The sequence below is a fragment of the Vipera berus genome (assembly GCF_964194415.1).
Source record: "Vipera berus genome assembly, chromosome: 6".
In the NCBI taxonomy this organism is placed as follows: Eukaryota; Metazoa; Chordata; class Lepidosauria; order Squamata; family Viperidae; genus Vipera; species Vipera berus.
The window spans coordinates 37,588,393-37,609,687 of NC_138208.1; the positions used below are offsets into that span (position 1 = coordinate 37,588,393).

A 21,295-nucleotide genomic window follows, 5' to 3' on the forward strand; every position below is an offset into this window, starting at 1 on the left:
GGGAAAGGCTGATGTGGTTCCCATCTTCAAGAAAGTGGAAAAAAGCAGACCCAGGAAATTACAGACCAATCAGTCTAACATCAATACCTGGGAAGATCCTGGAAAAGATAATCAAAAAACAGATCTCCGAACAACTAGAAGCAAACAAAGTTATAACCAGTAGCCAGCACAGGTTTGTTAAAAACAGATCATGCCAAATCAATTTTATTTCATACTTTGATAAAGTGACTAAATTGGTACACCAGCGAAATGCTGCTGACATAGTACACTTAGATTTCAGTAAGGCATTTGACGAAGTAGACCAGGGGGTCCCCAACCCTTGGTCCATGGACTGTTACTGGGCCATGGCATGCTAGCAACTGGGCCACACAAACAAGCAAAGACCCGTCTGCAGGATGCAGGCAGCACAAAAAACCACGCACCCTTTCTCCATGAAACTGGTCCCTGTTGCCCAAAAGGTTGGGGGTCTCTGAAGCAGACCACAACCTGCTTAATAAGATAGACAACATCACCACCAGATGGATCTGTAGTAGTCCTCAATAGTACTACATCCACATGGAGAGTCCTCAATAGTACTACATCCACATGGAGAGAAGTAAGCAGTGGGGTACCACAAGGCTCCATCTTAGGCCCAGTACTCTTTAATATCTTCATAAATGACTTAAATGAGGGAATAGAAGGGGAACTCATCAAATTTGCAGATGACACTAAACTGGCAGGAATAGCCATCACCCCAGAAGACAAGCTCAGGATACAAAAAGATCTTGACAAACTTGAACAATGGGCCTTATCCAACAAAATGAATTTTAATGTGGAGAAAAGCAAAGTTTTACATTTAGGCAGGAAAAATCAAAGGTATAAGTACAGATTAGGCAAGACCTGGCTCAAAACTAATAATTGTGAGAGGGACCTTGGAGTCCTAGTGGATGATGCAGCAGCCGCCAAAAAAGCTAATACAATCCTGGGTTGTATAAACAGAGGCATAGAATCAAGATCACACAAAGTATTAGTACTGCTTTATAAAACCCTAGTAAGACCACACCTGGAATACTGCAACCAATTTTGATCACCATACTAAAAAAAAGATGCGACTTTAGAAAAATCTGAGAGAAGAGCAACTAAAATGATCAAAGGCCTGGAGACTAAAACATATGAAGAATAGCTGCAGGACTTGGGTTTGGCTAGTCTAAAGGAAAGAAGAAACAGGGGTGACATGATAGCAGTATTCCAGTATTTGAGAGGCTGCCACAAAGAAGAGGGCATCAAACTATTCTCCAGAGCACCAGAGGGCAGGACAAGAAATAATAATTGGAAACTGACCAAAGAGAGAAGCAACCCGGAATTAAGGAGAATCCTTAACAGTGAGGATAATTAACAAGTGGAACAACCTGCCTTCAGAAATCATGGGCACTCCATCATTGGAGGTTTTAAGAAGAGACTAGACAGTCACTTGTCTGAAATGGTATAGGTTCTCCTGCTTGAGCAGGGGGCTGGACTAGAAGACCTCCAAGGTCCCTTTTAGCTCTATTCTATTCTATTTCTGGAAAAATATTATAAATTTATAATTTAGCAAAAGGCAGCTTTCTATGATGTGTATAATTAAATAAAACTTACTTTTAATTGGCTATGCCACTTTAAGTTTGACTGGCTTACAATAAACACCGTGGCCTCAATCAACCTAATCAAATGAACACTAAAAGTAATGGGGCTTAAATGAATCAAATTGATTCAAATTGATAGAAGAATTGTTTCAGAATTCAATGAGCTTGCTCTTTAATTAGTGTTTACAATTGGCCAATAAAACTGCAATGTAGTACACATTTACAGAGAAATATATTCCCTTATATACACATATAGCTTACACAGGAGCAAACAGGAACAAACTCAAACTACAGCTAGCAAAGACAGTATAAAATAATAAAAATATTGGCCACAATACAGAGTAAACCCAATTCCATTCATGCAACAGGACTCTTTCACTTTTTTAACTACAGTATCAAACTCTCCATGATATTTTTGGAATGCAGGGTCACCATAGAAAGGAGCAGGAAGGGAACAAGCAACACTGAACAAGATTTGGAAGTGGATTATTCTGAGGAAGTTGTATGTGCAAAAGAAAGTACTTTGCTGCTTGCATGAAAATAATAATACTTTGTTTCTCTGATTCATTTTAAAGCCACATTAAAATTTCTTCTCCAGTATGTTATACATTTTAAGGCTTTTACTACAAAAGGTTATCAATAAAGTTGTTTATCTCAAATGCAATAGCAGCAGACTTTGGAGGGCTATTTCATTTCACTGCAGAATGCGTATTAAATATTCCTTATGCTAAGACAACCAACATATCTAAAGTAGTGCAACTCTTCCTCCTGATATGCTTATTTTCAATATACTGCAAGATTTGTCCCAAATCTTCAGGCATGCTATCCTTTCATGTACTCCAAAGATATAGTTCTAGAAATATTGTCATTGTGTGGTCTTTTCTCTTAGGTTTATGGGGTTTACATTACTTTTGAAATAAATATAGTGCAACACAATGTAAAAAGCAGATAAACCAAATCTGTAGTTGATCAACCATGGGAAGTGCCAAATATATTGATTAGTGTTTCTCAACCTTGGCAGTTTAAAGATACGTAGACTTCAAGACCCAGAATTTCTTAGCCAGTGTGGGGAAGCTCCAATTCAGTCTGGGAGCCCCAAGCTGAATTCCACACATTTTCAAGTTACTAAGATTGGGAAACACTGGTTTCATATTTTAATATGATATTATATAATATCTTTATATTTATCATATTCTGTACATTTATATTGTCTGATTTTTTTTCCTTGGTTTTAACATGAACACCTATAAAGGATTGGTCATAATGTTCAAACTACCTTTTTGAACAGGATATGACTCAGCAATGAATCATTCATCAGTTGTATTTCAAGTTGACTTTTTGTTTTTTTTTAAACCTCATTTTTAACAAATGTTTTTAAATGGCCAGTTTAGGGTAACAAAAAACTACTCACCTGTTCATTTGTCCATTTTCTACTTCTGTAAAATCATTAAAATCATTGCTAACGTTGTCATCCTCAGGAAGATTCATATTTTGCATCTCAGTTAATTCTAGTGTTATTTTGAAAGGCATCTTGATTTAGAGAACTTATCCTGGAGTTTGAACTTTGGGGCTAAGTGACCAGCCACACAATGAGTTTGACAACCTGAAAAAAAAGGAGTCATTAAAAAAAGCAAACTCTGGTAAGAAGATCAGCAATTATCTCCCAAAGCATTATGCAATATTTTTTAATTGAGACAATTATTGTCTGAATTGACACTCATTTAACTCTGCTTTCAGTAAATACATCAATCTGAGAACTTTGACAATAGCTTGAGATATACTAGTAAGTTGACTTTTCCCTTCATGTTTAGATGAAAGAGGAAAACTGAGTAAAGGAAAGAGGCATTTAAAATGCTTAGGTAATTTACAGAAACTAATAAACAAGAATTCTAAAATATTATCCAAAGTGTTATGGAAATATATCAGGGGCAACACTTCCAGCAGTATTGGAAAAAACAACAACTCTAATTGTACTTCTGAATTAAGTCTCCTACGTGTCACTTGAAAATGGGAATTTTCTTACTTTCTATATAATTATACTCATTGCTTAATAATAGATGTTAAGTTGTAATCCTGAGCACATTTTACAGGTGGTCCTCATTAGCAACCACTTCTTAAGCAATCATCTGAAGTTATAACAGTGCTGAAATTTTTTTATAGTCCATTTATGATGTTTGCAGCATTCCAGTTATATGATTGTCAATATAGTCACTATTACATCTTGTTCTGTGCCTGATCTGCATTTTTTTCTCTAGCCCTCCCCCACAAAGCAGAGTTATTGGACAGATAGAAATGGCAAAGAATTAAGCTGTTTGCTCCTCTATACCAGGGCTTTTCAACCAGTGGTACGGCTACCACCTGTGGTACATTGGCATCTGGCAAGTGGTATGCAACCATCCTAGAAAAGTGGTACCGGGGGAGGGGAATGAGCTGAACCAGTGGCAGCACCGCATAAGCCTGAGTGAGAGATGGCTGGAGCTGCAGGGCTGTCAGGGCTCAGCGGAAGCACCAGGATCAGCGCTTCTTTGGGGCTATCAGGGCTCAGTGGAAGTGCCAGGATCAGCACCAGGCTCCAGCTGGAGCTTGGTACTGATCCTGGCACTTCTAAGGCCAGAAGAAGCGCCGATCAACTGGAATGTTGCAGCATTTCCAGGGTCTTGTGATTTACATTCAGATGCTTGGCAACTGATTCATATTTATGATGCTCACAGTGTCCCAGGGTCATGTGAAGTGACCAAAACCTGCTACAACCACCCAGCAGAGGGGGGGAAATAAAAACCAAACACCCGCCCACCCCACCCCTGCTGCCAACAGAAATGCTCACAACAATGAAAGCCTCAGACAGGAGGAAGAGCGCCACTCGGCTGTGGCTTGGGGGGCATTTTTTTCAGTGCCATTGTAACTTTGAACAGTCACTAAGCGAACTGTTGTAAGTCGAGGACTAACTATATTTCATCACTTTTTTCCTCTTTTTTTGGTCATCAAGTTTTTGACACCTTGTTAGGTGACTGGTGGTACTTGGATATTGCCATATCCTAAAAGTGGTACAATGGGTGAAAAGGTTGAAAAGCCCTGCTCTATACATCAAAAGCAATGCAATCACACCAGAAGCCCAGAGCTGGGAGCCTCAAGCACTCTACATAAACAGCTTACAGTACTCTCTTGAAAACTCTTCCTCTCCAATCTCTCTGCTTTATGGGATAGATGAAAGGAGGAAAGCAAAGGTGAGTTATGTAGAAAATCTTTCCTTTACCTGATTCTCTTCTACTGCCAATGCATTCACATTGCTTAACTCTCTTGAAATTCCTCTTCAATATCTCTGCTCTGCGAAGGAGAGGGTCATACAAAGGAGACCTACAAAAATTACTTGTTTTTTCTCCCAACCCCTCTCACAGAGTGGAGTTTGGAGAGAAGAGGACTTCAAGACAGTAAGCTGTTTGTGTAGCACACCTACGCATTGTTTTAGATGTGAACAAGATAGTAAGCAGGGACTCGACCATTCCAAAGGGCAAAGGATGTTAGGAAGCAAATCCAAGCAATAATTAATCCAAGCAACACTGAATTCACATATTGCATTAAGCAATGGATTGTTGAACTATGCTTTGTTTAAATAAGAACTGTCTTGTTCTTACCCTAAGCTAGCCATAAGCCTTTGTTTATGTAATGGGGCTGGCCGAAAGGCTTTGCGGGAGCCTGGCTGGAGAGAGGGAACTGGGATGCTCAGATAGCTGCTGACAGTTTGGGCATGGTGGGCATGGATTGGGTGGAAGGAAAGAAAAGGGGAAGGGGAAAGGGAGGTGGGGGTGGTTTTTGTTGTCGGGGACAGACCAGGTGAAGCTGAAGAGGAGTTTGGAGTTTTATGTGATTCTTTTCCTCTGAGATAGAGGGAAAGAGAGAGAGAGAGAAAAAGCAGAGTTTTATAGCTTTCTTTAGCAGGGGGATATCCCGAGTGAAGGGAAGAATGAGAGTGAGAAGAGGGAAAGTTTGCTGGGGTTTTAAATCCAGTGGGGATTTGGCATAGAGAGTCCTGGGACCATGAGTGCTGACAGAAGAGGAGAGGATGGTCGCTACTGTTTCGGAGATCCTTATCACCTGTGCAATCTGTAGACCTTGTGGGGGGCTGCCCTTGTGGGGTGAGTTGTTGCTGTGGAGCACTGACCATCTTCGCTCATGCTTTCCATTGCTGCCTGGAGTCAGAGGGCGTCCCCCCCAGCGGCCATCCAAACTTTGATCATCACCTGTGCAATCTGTAGACACTGTGGGGAGTTGCCCTCGCAGGGCGAGCTGTTGTCATGGAGCCCTGACTATCTTTGCTCATGCTTTCCATTGCTGCCAGGAGCCGGAGGGCCTCCCCCCTGTTTTCCAAGTGGCTGCTACAAGCCATTGATTATTATTGTCATTGCCAGGAGGCTGGCAAACACTGTCACACACTGACTGCCATGGTTAGGGGTTGATCATCTTTGTTCCTGTAAACCTGTTTGATGACGAGAACCTGCCACCCCTTCACTCCGCGTGAGCTCCCGCTAAAAAGGACATCCTATCAACGCTTCAAGAGCGTGGCTGCTGGCTAGGAGGGCCTGGGCAGCCTCTGAGGGGATTGCGCGACATTTATAAACCACAATAGCTGGATTCATATAATATATTAAGCCAAACTCAAATTAATCACATTGCAAATTACTACAATATGTAAATACACCTACTGGTTATTCAATCAGTCATATTTAATGCACACTATAGCAATACAATGTGTTAACCCAGCAAAAACAACTTGAGAACATCATTTGTGGTTTTGTATACTTCATTTAATATACATAGACACACTTTATTTCTGTAAAATTTGGCTCGCTTTCAAGCTGTTTTAAAGGATACTAGTTTTAGCTTCAGAATATTTTGCTACAGACTGAAATTGGAATCATTTCTGCATTCATTGCTCTTAAGAATATTTCTTAAACTATTTATTTATATAATGGCATAAATGGGTTTAAACTGTGCAATACTGTATTTTCATTGCTGAACATAAGGGAGTTTCACTAAAAACATTCATAATATCTCTAATACGTTTTTTATTGTTTTAAACTTTCAGATCAGTTTTTTCTTCAAGAAAAACACTTCCTTGGTGGGATGCAGTGAAACTTTAGAAGACAGAAAAGCCATCTGGAGAACAAGAAGAAATTACTGAGCAATTGAAAAATTTGAAGTATCAGTTAAAGTAACTGAAGAAATAGAAATAGGACAGACAATATGATAGGCTTTGTACTCAGGTATCTTTTTATGCCAAATTGTCACTGTCAACCCCCGGCTGAAAAGCCCAACCAAGCAAAACATCAGACCCATTGCAACCTTCTAATGATTACTTTTATTGAGTACAATCAAACCAGTAGGGTCAAAGTAAAGCTAGCTCTAAGGAAATGGCAGGAAGCAGTTAATTAAAAGAACAAAACTTTTCCCAACCCTCTCTGACAGTGCAGGTCACATTGTCCAGTACATCTTGTAGTAATTATTATGAGAACAGACTTTAAATTTGCCAAAACAATTTTTCAGCAGCTTCTGGTCTCACACTGATAAAGGACACCTGTAGATTCAAAGCACTCTTCCCTTCCTCCCCACTCTGTTGGCAAGTTAGAAGCACGCTGCAGTCCTAAAGGCAGTAGGCTTCATAGCTGGACAATCACCTCTTAAAAAAACATTCTGTAAAATTGTCCTTCAATCAGGAAATTTGTTCTAAAATTTATTTTTTCAATATTTAATATTAAATTTGTTTAAAGTATTGGAGCTAAATAAGGACACATATGAGAAGACATATTCCAAACACCTTTTACCTATTGTTTGTATGCAAATGACAATAAGTCAAAAACATGGTTTATAAACCAGTATATCTGTTTCATGTTATGCTAATCCAAACAAGATCAAGATAGCTTGGAATCATGTCTGAATCCAATCAATATATGAAATTGTTCTGAAGAAATATCAAAGGGAAGGGTTTCTAGATCAGGGCTTTTCAACTGGTATTACGCATACCACTGGTGGTACTTTGGCACCTGGCATGTGGTATGTGACCTAAACAAGTATAGCTGGGCAGATGAGCTGAAGTGGAGGCAGTGCCAATGAGTTCAAGCGGCACCAGTGCCAGAGAAGCCTGGGGGAGAGTTAGGTGGAGCTGAGGTGTTGCTGGGATTCTGCTGAGGGCCCAGGATTGGTGCACGCAGCTCCAGCTAATCAGTGCTTCCAGAGGCCTCAGGGGTGGTCTGCAGCCTCATGCAGTTTTCAGGAGGAGTCACCTCAAGCTGCAGTGTTGCTGGGGCTTTGCTGAGAGCCCAGGATTGGCGCTTCTGGCAGCCTCTGCTATCACCAAGAGTAGCAGACAGGTCTTGGGGTGAGAGTCAGGTGGAGCTGCTGGGGTGTGGCGTATGCGGAGAGAGAGGAGACCACAAGGAAAGAAATGGTGACGGAGAAAGAGAGAGGGAGAAGAGGCTGTGGAAGGAGAGCCCACCAGGCAGTGAGGAGAAAGAGAGAGGGAGCAAAGGCTGTGGAAGAAGAGCCCAGCAGGCAGTGAGGAGAAAGAGAGAGAAAGAAGGGCTGACCAGCCAGCTGACCACCAAGGTAGTGGTGCATATTAATAAATATGGATAAATTCATCAGTGCAAAGGGAAAGTGATTGAGTAAAGGAACCGCCACCAAATAAATTAAAACAGAACTTTTTTCCCTTTTTTTTACAGTTTGTAACATTTTATTAGAGTATAGAATAAAATACAAATATTTGTACAAAAGTACAAAAGCGAATAGTAGGACACAGTGGGGAGGAAAAAGGGAAAGAAGGGAAAAAGAAAAGGCACTGACTTCTGACTTCCTCTGTTGCAGTAGAAAGAAGTATTAACATCGAACCTCAACTTTTTACTTTTCCATAATAGTATAAACTAGCCATTTCTATAACAACAAATCAATCTAATTAATAAAACCCCAAATCCCACTTTTTAGTCATAAATTTTTGACACCTTGTTAAGGACTGGTGGTACTCGAATATTGTCATGTCCTAAAAATGGTACAGTCTGTAAAAAGGTTGAAAAGCCCTGTTCTAGATCATTAGGTAAAGGTAAAGGTTCCCCCGCACATGTGTGCTAGTCATTTCCGACTCTAGGGGCCGGTGCTCATCTCCGTTTCAAAGCCGAAGAGCCAGCGCTTGTCAGAGGATGTCTCCGTGGTCATGTGGCTGGCATGACTAGACACCAAAGGCGCACGGAACGCTGTTACCTTCCCACTGTAGTGGTCCCTATTTTTCTACTTGCATTTTTATGTGCTTTCAAACTGCTAGGTTGGCAGAAGCTGGGATGAGTAACAGGTGCTCATTCTGTTACGCGGCACTCGGGATTTGACCCGCCAAACTGATCATTGGAGGTGTCCAATTGTTAAATACTTTTGCCATTTCTATGTTAATAACATGGTTGTTAAGAGAATCTGGATTTCCCACTGACTCTGCTTGTCAGAAAGTTACAAAAGGTGGACTTCCGGGTGGCAAGGCTCCGTCGATGGCAGTCATTTCGACCGTCAGCCCCATTGATTCTGTTTAAATCGTGAAAACAGCAACAATCAGCTGTTTCACGGTTTGGGAACTCCCCCCCTCAGGAGAAGAGGGGAGGGTGAGCATTCAGGTAGAGGTAGAGCTCCCCTAGACCCCCAGAATGATTAATCTGGGAGCCAAAAGGTGAGAGCTCCCTCGGAGCCAGAATTTAACTCCGGACTCGGGGACTTCTCTGTTTTAAGGCTTTAGAACAGAGCAGGACGCTGCAACCATCCCTGCATTCAATACTGAACTTTGGATTGCTCGGATGCAGGCAGAGCTGAGCAGGAGAATTTTGAAATAGCAAATACATGATCTTTAACTCCGGGGTGCTACATTTTTTTTCTTCTCCAAAGTTTAATTTAAAAGAAAGGGAGAAGATGGCGCTGGAATGAATTTTTAGAAGAAAGTGGATCTCTAAAAGCTGTAAGACTCCTTTTAAAACATTTGAAGCTGGTATAAAAGAGATTTAAAAGATTTGGAGATTTAAAAGGGAAGTAACAAAGTTGCAACTTGGGTTTCTAAGCTAAATCGTGACTTTCTTATAAGGATTGGGTGGAAAAGTGAAAGTGAGAAATGAAAGTTAATGGGTGTTAAAATGGCTTCTAAACCGCCTAGAGGTCCCATTTCCAGAAGCGTGGGGGCATCACCAGTTCAACAACAATCTGCACTTCAGACTTTGATGCCATCCCCCACAGCACCCCCACCAACACTAACATTAAAAGATTTACAAGAGGCCTTAAAACTTCAATCTGAGCAAATGGCGGAGCTCATTAAGGAGAAAAATAAGGAAATAAGAGAGGATATTTTACTGGCATTTCTGGGGCTGGCAGTTTGTATTGAATGTTTGGATGAACGCGTGGAGGAAGTTAACAAAAGTAATTTGATACTGGAAGCTAAAATGTGTGAAGCTGAGAATAAAATGGGTAAGATTGATGATGAGGTGGTAATGATACAATATAGAGACATGGAGTTTGCCTTGAGGATAAGAGGTCTGAAAGAAAACCCACAAGAAAACCTGGAAGAGATATTAGCATACGCTGTGGCGCCTATGTTGGGATGGCGAGTTGAAGATTTTATAATGGAAATAGATAAAATATTTCGTGTCAACTCCTGGATTGCTAGGCAAAGAAATTTACCAAGAGATGTGGTTGCCTATTTTACAGAGAACGATCAGAAATGCGATTATTCAACCTTTTTATCATAACAGATTTAAAGTGGCTGATCAAGAGGTCTTAATTTTGAAAGAAATTCCACCAAGAATTTTAAGAAAAAGGAAAGAGTTTGTTTTCTTGGCAGATGAATTAAAAAAACTACAGCTCCAGTTCAGATGGGAGATACTGACTGGGATAGTGGTGAATTATGCAGGTACAAGATATCGTCTTAATACAGTTCTGAAGGCACGAGATTTTTATTGTAATGTACTGAAAGCAGTTTCATCGCCACCCCCAGAATTTAAAAGGGGAAAGGAAGAAGGAGCATGACAGGCACAACAACAAGAACAACAGAAACAGTATCCTATAATCACAGTTCAAGAATCCATTAACAATGAAGCAGTGGGAGGAACGAGACCAAAGAGGCAGGTGCTTATGGATCTGCAAGATACGCTCCGAAAGCTTCAAGTCACAAAAGATGGCGACAAAGTTTCTAACATGGAATGTTAATGGTTTAAACTCTTCGCAAAAGAGAAAGAAAATATTTCAGTATTTAAAACAATTTAAAAATGATGTTATATGTTTGCAGGAAATACATATTTGTGTAGCAGATCAAAAATATTTGACAAATTTCAGATTGGGTATACAATTTACTGCATATTTTAGCAATTAAACAACTAAAAGTGGGTAAGGCACCTGGAACAGATGGTTTGACAGCTATTTATTATAAAAACGTACAATTAGAAATGGTGGAACCTTTAAAGGAGTTATTTAGAACAATTCAATCTGGAGAAGTGCCTCCATCCTGGAAAACAGCTTTTATAACATTGATTACAAAGGAAGATCAAGATCTTACCCAATCTAAAAATTACAGACCAATATCGCTTTTAAATACTGATTATAAGATATTTGCAAAAATTGTAGCAAACAGATTAATGCAGGTTTTACAACAAATGATTCATAGTGACCAAACAGGTTTCATAAGTGGTAGACAAATGAAATATAATGTGAGACATATTGTAAATTTATTAGAATATTTGGAAAGAAATAATCAAGTCCCCACAGCGCTGATTTTTTTGGATGCCGAAAAGGCGTTTGATCAATTGAATTGGCAATTTTTATTAAAAGTATTAGAGAAGATGGAGTTTGGGGACAAGTTTTTACAATCTATTAGGGCAATATATCAGAAACAAACAGCTCAAATAATAATTAATGGTAGTTTAACAGAAGCCTGCAAAATTGAAAAAGGTACAAGACAGGGATGTCCATTGTCACCATTGCTGTTTGTTTTAACACTGGAAATATTATTGACTAAGATACATGACTCAAATAAAATTAAGGGAATTAAAATAAAAGATCAAGATTATAGATTAAGAGCATTTGCGGATGACATGGTTATTTCATTAAGTCAACCGACTCAATCGATTATAGATTTAATGGAGATAATTTTGCAATATGGAAAAGTTTCTGGATTTAAGATAAATACGCAAAAAACTAAAATATTGTCTAAAAATATGACTATGGAACAAAAGGTTGTTCTAGAAAAATTAACGGGATTTGAAATAGTTAAAAAGACTAAATATTTGGGGGTATATCTTTCAGCTTCAAATGTGAAATTATATAAAAATAATTATGAATTGTTATGGCTAAAAACACAAAAAGAGTTAAAACAGTTGGAGAAAATTACAATTGTCTTTATTGGGAAGAATTGCAGCAGTGAAAATGAATGTTTTACCAAAATTGTTATTTTTGTTTCAAATGATACCTATACTTAAAAAAGATTCAAATTTGGAGGAATGGTAGAAAGGTATTAATAAATTTATTTGGGCAGGAAAAAGACCGAGAGTAAAACTTAAGGTAATGCAAGATATACGTGAAAGAGATGGTCTTAAAATGCCCAATTTTAAATTATATTATGATGCTGCGGCTTTATTGACAATTAGTAATTGGTTCAATTTAACAGAAGGAAGAATATTGAATATCGAGGGATGTGATTTATTATATGGTTGGCATGCATATTTATTGTATGATAAAAAGGTGGATAATGTTTTTAAGACACATATATTAAGGTATGCCCTGTTGCGAGTCTGGAAAAAATATCAATATAAGTTAAATTATAAAATACCAATTTGGGCAATACGTAAACATGCGATAGAAAATATAAGTTTGGGATTCAAACATGATGTGATCACATTTAAAAAATTCTTAGATTGGAAAGGAATGTATGGCAACTATAGCCATAAAAGAGCCTTGGTGGAGCAGTGGGCTAATGCCTCCTTAAGTAACACCAGCTGCCTGCAATTAGTGCAGGTTTGCATCCCACCAGGCTCAAGGTTGACTCAGCCTTCCATCCTTCCGAGGTAGGTAAAATGAGGACCCAGATTGTTGGGGGCAATTAAGCTGACTTTGTAATAATGCCGCTTGGGGTGTGTGTGAAAGCCCTAATAAGCAGGCATATACATAGAATGAAGGCTACTGCTAAGCTTGTAAGCCGCCCTGAGTCTTCGGAGAAGGGCGGGATATAAATGGAATTAAAATAAAAATAAAAAAAAATAATTCAATATTTTTAAAGAAGAAAAGATAGTACAAACTTGGTTTCAGTATGGGCAGATACAAGCTAGATGGAAAGAAGATCGGAAAATTGGTATTTCAACAACTGATGAAAATTTGGTAAAACAAATTAGAGATCAAAGTCAAGCGCATATAAGAAGGATATATAATGCATTGATAGAAATAGATTCAGAAATGGAACTTGTTAAGGACTGTATGATAAAATGGGCCCAGAATATTCAGGAGCCAATAACAATGGATACTTGGGAAAAAATCTGGGTCAGAAATGTAAAATTTACACAGGCACAAAACTTGAGAGAACTTTTATAAAATGTTTTATAGATGGCATTTAGATCCCAAAAAATTAGCATGTATGTTTCCAAATTACCAACCTAAATGTTGGAGGTGCGATTGTGACGATGCAACGTACTATCATATATGGTGGACTTGCAAAAAAGTTAAAGCTTTTTGGATTAAAATTTGGTGGAATATGCAGAAGATATTTAAGAAAAAGATAAGGTTTTCTCCGCAGTTATTTCTGTTGGGTATTATTATTTTTATTTATTTTTATTTTAATTCCATTTATATCCCGCCCTTCTCTGAAGACTCAGGGCAGCTTACAAGCTTAGCAGTAGCCTTCATTCTATGTATATACCTGCTTATTAGGGCTTTCATATTACAGATTGTACTGTTATAGAAATTAAATTGATGTTGAATTTAATAACGGCAGCAAGACTTTTGGTATCGCAATATTGGAAGAAGGAGGATCTGCCTACTATAGAAGAGTGGACTCTAAAAGTTCTGAACCTAGCAGAAATGGCAAAAATTTCAGCTTATTTGAAAGATCACTCACAACAAAGATACATTTCGGAATGGCGAAGATGGATTGATTACATTCAGAATAAATATGGGACTAAAAAGTTTCATTTAGCATACGAATGAGTATGAGAATTCAACAAGATGTATTATTATTTAGCTATGTTTAATGGGAGTTAAAGTGCGTTAGGATTTAAAGTGTATTCATAGATAGTTAGCATATTTTAGTTCAAGTTTGTTAGAGGCAATACCCTGTATTCAGCTCTGGGAAGTTGGGGGGAGGAGGGGGAGGGAAGGGTGGGCTCTATGGGGAGGTGGGGAGAAGTCGGGGGGGGAGAGGGGGAGGGAAGGTTTTTTTTAAAATGCACTGTAAAACTTTTCAATAAAAAAAAGTTACAAAAGGTGATCACATGACCTTGGGACACTGCAACCATCATAAATATGAATCAGTGTGAAAAATGTTCAGAAGTCACTTTTTCAGAGCTATTACAACTGAAATCAGGAACAAAGCCTGTTATTACAAATCTCTTGTTCTTCTATCTGTACATGTTCAATAAATCTAGCTTGGATACTGGTACATGATGTTGTAGTTGTTTTACCATTAAATTATAGAACATAGAAATTTACTAACTTACTCCAAACAATGTCTCTGTGATTTAAAGAAGGAAGGTTCCTCCTCTGAATTCCTCTGAAGATATTAGGAAACTCTAGTTTACTTGAATAAACTTGGTAAATTATTAGGAATCATATTTTTCTGACCCTTCTCACTCACTATAACTTCACTTTAGTTAAATCCTAGGAATCATCACAGAGAAAATGTAAATTGATTTAAATGTACTCTACTTTAACTGCTTTAGTCAAGTTTGGGAAAATGCATTGACTGGTTATAATTATTCAAAGATTCAATTAAATGTTCTTTCCTCTGAAAAACCCCTTTGAATGAAACACAATAGAAGTGATTTGGCTGTTTAATACAAAGTAGGTATGAGTATGATGCTACAATAGAATGCAACCTATTGTGTGTGAGGGAGAGAGACAAAGAGAGATTGAGCCAACAGGGAAGCGAAAGTGTGGGGAAAGAAAAGCGTTCAGAGTAAGCAAACTTACAAAAAGGGGATCCACCAGCAGTTCCAGGCTGTGTCTCTTTATCCAGCGTGAATGTTGTGTTCCCCTCTCCAGCCCTGCCACATGGTGGAGAAGGCGACGCTCGGCTTGTGTCTCCGGGCTTTCCCATATCCCTGCCTTTCATCCCACAGGCTAGGCGGCAGGCGGGCTGGGCCCCTTCTTTCGATCCCCCTCCAGGGTGGTCCTGAGGATCTAAAACTGACCACATTCTGGATAGCCGAGACGAAGTTTAGATCAGCGCCGCCCCTGCCACCAGCACTTCCAGGGCCTACTGCCTGCCATCACAGCCTGTGAGCTCTTCTCTTTCCCCACCCGTGTGGGAAAGCCATGGCCACCGGCAGCAAAGAGAAACAAGATGACAAGACTAGGTGCCAGGCAGTTTGCAGAAGGCCAGCGAGAAGGTGAGGCCATTTTGGTGGTTGCGATTGCGATTCTCAGAAAAGTGAGAGGCCCAAAAGAAACATATGGAATTATCTGCAAAGGACTTCTGGGGAGATGGCTTGGAGCCATGTGCTGCATCAGGGAGGTGGTGTGCAGGCAGGCGAGAGAGCAAACTTGCAGATTGGCTTTGTGGTCTGTTCTTGCCACCTCCCCTCCCTAAAATCATAGAACTCTTTGGATTGAATGGGAAGTTAAGAGTCAACTCTCCCCCCAATTATTTTGTCAGAAGCATGGAAAGTGTTTCTTGCTTCTACTTCCTCTCATCTGCTCTTTTATAATTTAATCCAGCCTTACCCAAAATAATGTCTTTTGGATGTCATGGACCACAGTTCCCATAATCCTGTGGCTATGCTGGCTAGAGATGCAATGCCTTATTTTCTCTGCAGTATGCGCCTAAGAGGCAGTAGGTCTGTGGGATTTAAACATTTGTTTCTTTTGCCTAATTTATTAAATCAACATCCAATTCGAAATTAAATGTTTCTGAGAAATCCAGGGTGGTTTACAAAAAAACTCTCAAAGACAGCTATTGTAAAGCATCACCAGCACTAATTAAAACAATATTAAAAGTGTGTATTTTAAGAAAGAAAAATATTAGTAGTAACTTACTTAGTGGTGTTTGACCATAAAATGTGGTCTTGTTCTACATATGCTGGTTGAACAATGTTTGGAGTTGCCTCTAAATGGGTGAGGAATGCACTGTTCATATTTTCCTTGGAAGAAAATTCTAAAATTGGGGTGCTGTCTCTGAGCTCTGCTCATGGCCACTGTTCTATAAACCAAACCATCTGGTCTAAATGGATGGTAAACTTATATGATTAGGGGGCTGGAGGCTAAAACATATGACAAATGTTTGTGGGAATTGGGTGTGTCTAGCTTAGTGAAAAGGACTAGGGGTGGTGACATGATAGCAATGTTCTAATATTTGATAGCTGCCACAGAGAAGAAGGGGTCAACCTATTTTCCAAAGCATCAGAAGGCAATAATAGATGGAAACTAATCAAGAAGAAAACCAGCATAGAACTAAGGACTTGTGAAAACAACTAACCAGTGAAAAGGCTTGTCTTCAGAAATTGTGGATGCTCCATCACTAGGGTAGGCAGGGCTGTGGAGCCCTAGTGCTGTGGGAGTTCAAGGGCCAGGATGGGCACTTGACCTCCACTGCTCAGGGCTCCAGGCAGTCCGTGCCACTGTCCAGGGTCCCCCTGCATGGCCTGAGGCTCAGTGAGGCTCCTCCAGTGGACCATGCTTTGTGCTCGCCCTGGTCCCACCCACCCCCTCCACCGGAGACCCTCAGATCCTTCCCAGTCCTGCCAAGGCCCACACAAGTGTCCCTGATGCGAGTGACGTTGAGCTGGCCATGCCCACCCAGTAGGCCACGCCCATGCCAGCCACGCCCACCCAGTGGGCCACGTTCATCCAGCACCCAATGATAAATAAGTGAGGTTTGGGTTGCAGTTTGGGCACTCGGTCTCTAAAAGGTTTGCCATCACTGATCTAAAGGAAGAAACTAATAACCAGATTCAGATAAATGAAAACTTAGAAGACACAACGATAATATTGGACATGGAAAAGACATTTTACAAACCAAAGTTTCAGAACATACTGGATGACAAGGAAGGAGAGCTGATGGAATGGAAGATAAAGCCATTAACAGAACTGTGGGGAACTGGAGAAAGAGGGAGGTGGTTTAATGAATATCAATGGACTAGTTCTTCCAAAAAATACTTTAACAAAATTGTTTTTCTTGTTTCAAATAATACATACAAAAATAGAGGAAGAATTATTTGATGATCCAAATGCACTGACTTGAAAAGTTAGTTGGCAAAGGAAGAAAGCTAGAGTAAGATTGAAGGATTATTATATCTTGGTATGAAAAGGGAAATAAGAATATGCTGACTTCCGGGTGGCAAGGCTCCGTCGATGGCGGCCGTTTCGGCCTTCAGCCCCGTTGCTTTCCGTTTGAACCACTAAAACAGCGATGATCAGCTGTTTTGTGGTTCGGAAACCCTCTCCTCGGGAGAAGAGGGGAGGGTGAGCGTTCAGGTAGGGGTAGAGCTCCCCTAGACCCCCAGAGTTAAAATTCTGGGGGTTGAAGGGTGAGAGCCCCCCCTTAGCCTGAATTTGCTCTGGACTTGGGAACTCCTCTGCTCCAAGGCTTTGGAGCAGAGCAGGATGCTGCAACCATCACTGCAATCAACATTTAACTTTGGATTACTTGGATGCAGGCAGAGCTGTGCAGGAGAATATTGAAATAGCAAGTATTTGAACTTTAACTCTGGTTTACCTTGAAAGAAAAGTAAGATGATGCAGGAGTGAATTGTTAGCGACAACGGGAAGAATAAAAGGACAGGAGAAATATTATATAGATTAAGAAGAAAGAAATTGTGCCTTTTTTTACAATCACCCCTTATAAATATTTGGAACTGATCTAATAAGTGATTTTAAAGAATTGGACATTTCACACGGAAATAACAACGTTGCAAGCGGGGTGGAAAGTGAAAGTGCGCAACAAAAATTAACTGGATGTTAAAATGGCTTCTAAATCAACTAAAGCTTCTGTTACTAAAAGTGCTGGTGTTTCACCAGTTCAGCATTCTTCATTACAGGCTTTGATGCCTCCTCCTGTGGCACCCGCACCTGCATTAACATTAAAAGATTTACAAGATGCTTTAAAAATACAATCTCAGCAAATAGCTGAACTTATTGAGCAGAAGAATACTGAAATAAGAGCAGACATTTTGGCTGCATTTCAGGGGCTTGCAGTTTGTATTGAGCGTCTGGATGAGCGTGTGGAAGAGGTGAATCCAAATAATCTGAGATTGGATGCTAAAATGTTGGAAGCCGAAAATAAGATGGAAAAGATTGATGATGACGTAGTTATGATACAATATATTGATATGGAGTTTGCTTTGAGGATTAGAGGATTGAAAAAGGACCCAAAGGAAAATTTGAAAGAGTTATTGGCACAAGCTCTCAAACCAATCGTAGAGTGTCAAGCGGAAAATATTATGAGGAATATAGACAAAATATTTCGTGTCAATTCTTGGATTGCCAGACAAAGAAAATTACCTAGAGATGTGGTGGTCTACTTTACAAAGAGATCGATTAGAAATGTGATTATTCAAGCTTTTTACAATAATAGATTTAAAGTGGATGAGCAAGAAGTTTTAATTTTGAAAGAGATTCCACCAAGAATTTTAAGGAAAAGAAAAGAATTTGCTTTTTTGGCAGATGAATTAAAGAAACGGCAGCTTCAGTTTAGATGGGAGATACCAGCAGGCTTGGTGGTGAATTATGCTGGCACAAGGTATCGTTTTAATACAGTTTTGAAGGCACGAGATTTTTATTCTAATGTATTGAAGGCAGGTCCTCTGCCATCTCCAGAATTTAAAAGGAAGGAAGAAGGAGCGCGTCAGACTGAAATGGAGACTACACAAGGAGATGAAGAAGTTGTTTCACGGATGGTTAAAGAATCCCAGCAAATTTTAGAAGTTGAGCAGCCCCAGATGTCGTCAGAAGAGGTTAAGGAACAAAGAATGACACGGGCGGCAATTAGACGAATGAGACAAGAACAAGAGCAACAGAAAGCTACAATCATATCTCAAGAATTTACCTATAGTGAAGCAGTGGGAGGAGCGAGACCGAAGAGGCAGGTGCAGGTGGTTTTGCAAGATGCGCTCTGAAAGCTTCAGGTCACAAAAGATGGCGACAAAGTTTCTAACCTGGAATGTTAATGGATTAAACTCCCCGCAAAAGAGAAAGAAAGTATTCCAAGATTTGAAACAATTTAAAAATGATGTTATTTGTTTACAGGAAACACATATTCGTGCATCAGATCAAAAATATTTGATAAACTCTAGATTGGGTACACAGTTCAGTGTGTCTGCTTCAGATAAGAAAAATGGAGTAGTTATTTATGTGAAGAAGAATTTAACAGCTAATTTAATTGAAACGGATAATTGAACTTTTAATAGAAGGCAAGAAAATACTTTTAGTTGAATTATATGCACTTAATCAACAGCAAGGAGAATTTTATAAACTTTTACATAGTAAGATAATTCAATGGGATTATAAATCGTGTATTTTGATGGGAGACTGGAATGGAGTCCTGGACACACAGAAAGACAAAAAAGGCCTTTTCAAAAGTACACCAAATCATGCTAAGTTGCCTAAATCTTTTTTTGAGATGAAAGATGACTTGGAATTGAGAGATGTTTGGAGAGAAAGAAATTTAGAGGAAAAAGATTTTACCTTTTTTTCTGATAGACATCAATCTTTTTCCAGGATTGATTTTGTATTAACTACTAATGATTTTTTTCCAGGATTAAGAAGATTAAGATATGTCCAAGAATACTATCAGATCATAGTCCAGTATGGTTGGAATTGGATAAAGAGAGTGGAGATAGGAGGTCTTGAAGATTGAATGAAAATCTGTTTAGATATCAAGAAAATGTGGATGAATGTAAAAAACAGATGAAAGAATTTTTTAATATAAATTTGCATAAGGGTACCTCTATTGAAATGGTTTGGGATGCAAGTAAAGCTTATATGAGAGGAGTGTTAATATATTTGAATAACAAACATAGGCGTAAATTGGAATATAAGCATAAAAGAGTTAGAGGAGGAAATTAAGAGGAAAGAGAAGGCTCTAATTTTGAATCCATCTGACAAGAGGATGAAAGAAGCAATTACTTTGTTAAGAGGTCAGTTTAATATGTTGATGGCAGATCAAGTGGCAACCAACCTACGGTATGTTAAACATAAAAGGTAGTGGCTAGCTTATTTGTTAAGGAAAAAACAAAGGTCACGTAACATAGATAAAATAGAATATAAGGGAAAAGAGGTGTTTCAGCAAAATCTTATTAAAAAGGCTTTTGTTGAATTCTATTTTAAGTTATATGCTAGGGATAAAATTCAAGGTATAGATATAGATAGATATCTACAAGAAGTGAATATCCCTTTTCTTACACAAGAGCAAAGGGAAGGGATGAATCAATTGATAAATGCTGAAGAAATTATTTTAGCAATTAAACAACTAAAGGTGGGGAAAGCACCAGGAACAGATGGCTTGACTGTTGTTTATTATAAAGATTTACAGCTAGAAATGGTGGAACCTTTAAAAGAATTATTTAGAACAATTCAATCTGGAGAAGTGCCTCCATCGTGGAAAACAGCTTTTATATTGCTGATTCCGAAGGAAGATCAAGATCTTACCCAAACCAAAAATTATAGGCCAATACTGCTCTTAAATACTGACTACAAGATATTTGCAAAAATTTTAGCAAATAGATTAATGAAAGTAATGCAGCAAATGATTTATAGCGACCAAACAGGATTTATAAGTGATAGACAAATGAAGAATAATGTGAGACATATTGTAGGTTTATTGGAATTTTTGGAAAGAAATAACCAGGTCACTGCAGCGCTGTTTTTTTTGGACGCTGAAAAAGCTTTTGATCAATTGGATTGGCAATTTTTATTTAAGGTACTGGAAAAAATGGAGTTTGGGGGTTATTTTTTACAACCTATTAGGGCGATATATCAGAGGCAAACAGCTCAAATAATAATCAATGGTAGTTTGACAGAAGCATGTAATATTGAAAAGGGTACAAGACAGGGGTGCCCGTTGTCACCTTTGTTGTTTGTTTTAACATTGGAAATATTATTGATTAAGATTTTTTTAATTTTAATCCCATTTATATCCCGCCCTTCTCCGAAGACTCAGGGCGGCTTACAAGCTTAGCAGTAGCCTTCATTCTATGTATATGCCTGCTTATTAGGGCTTTCACACACACACCCCAAGCGGCATTATTACAAAGTCAGATACGCCCTGTTGCGAGTCTGGAAAAAATATCGTTATAAGTTGAACTTTAAAATTCCAATTTGGGCAATACCTAAACATGCGATAGAAAATATTTATGTGGGATTTAAGCATGATGTGACTACATATAAAGAAATTCTTAGATTGGAAAGAAATGTCTGGCAATTAAAGGCATTTAATATTTTAAAAGAAGAAAAGATAGTACAAACTTGGTTTCAGTACGAGGAGTTAC

General features: G+C 38.9%; 1 protein-coding gene across 3 annotated transcripts in view; it reads right to left on the reverse strand.

Annotated features, from left to right (window-relative positions):
• SLC38A1 (solute carrier family 38 member 1) overlaps window positions 1-21,295 on the reverse strand; it is a 540,785-nt gene that overhangs the window by 487,522 nt on the left and 31,968 nt on the right. For all 3 annotated transcript variants that reach the window (XR_014026881.1, XM_081330947.1, XM_081330948.1), the window contains one exon: window positions 3,013-3,204. Coding sequence is in view for 2 of the 3 variants with exons in the window: in XM_081330947.1 (XP_081187073.1) it covers window positions 3,013-3,131 (119 nt within the window). In the remaining variant the exon portion in view is untranslated. The remainder of the gene's footprint in view (window positions 1-3,012; window positions 3,205-21,295) is intronic.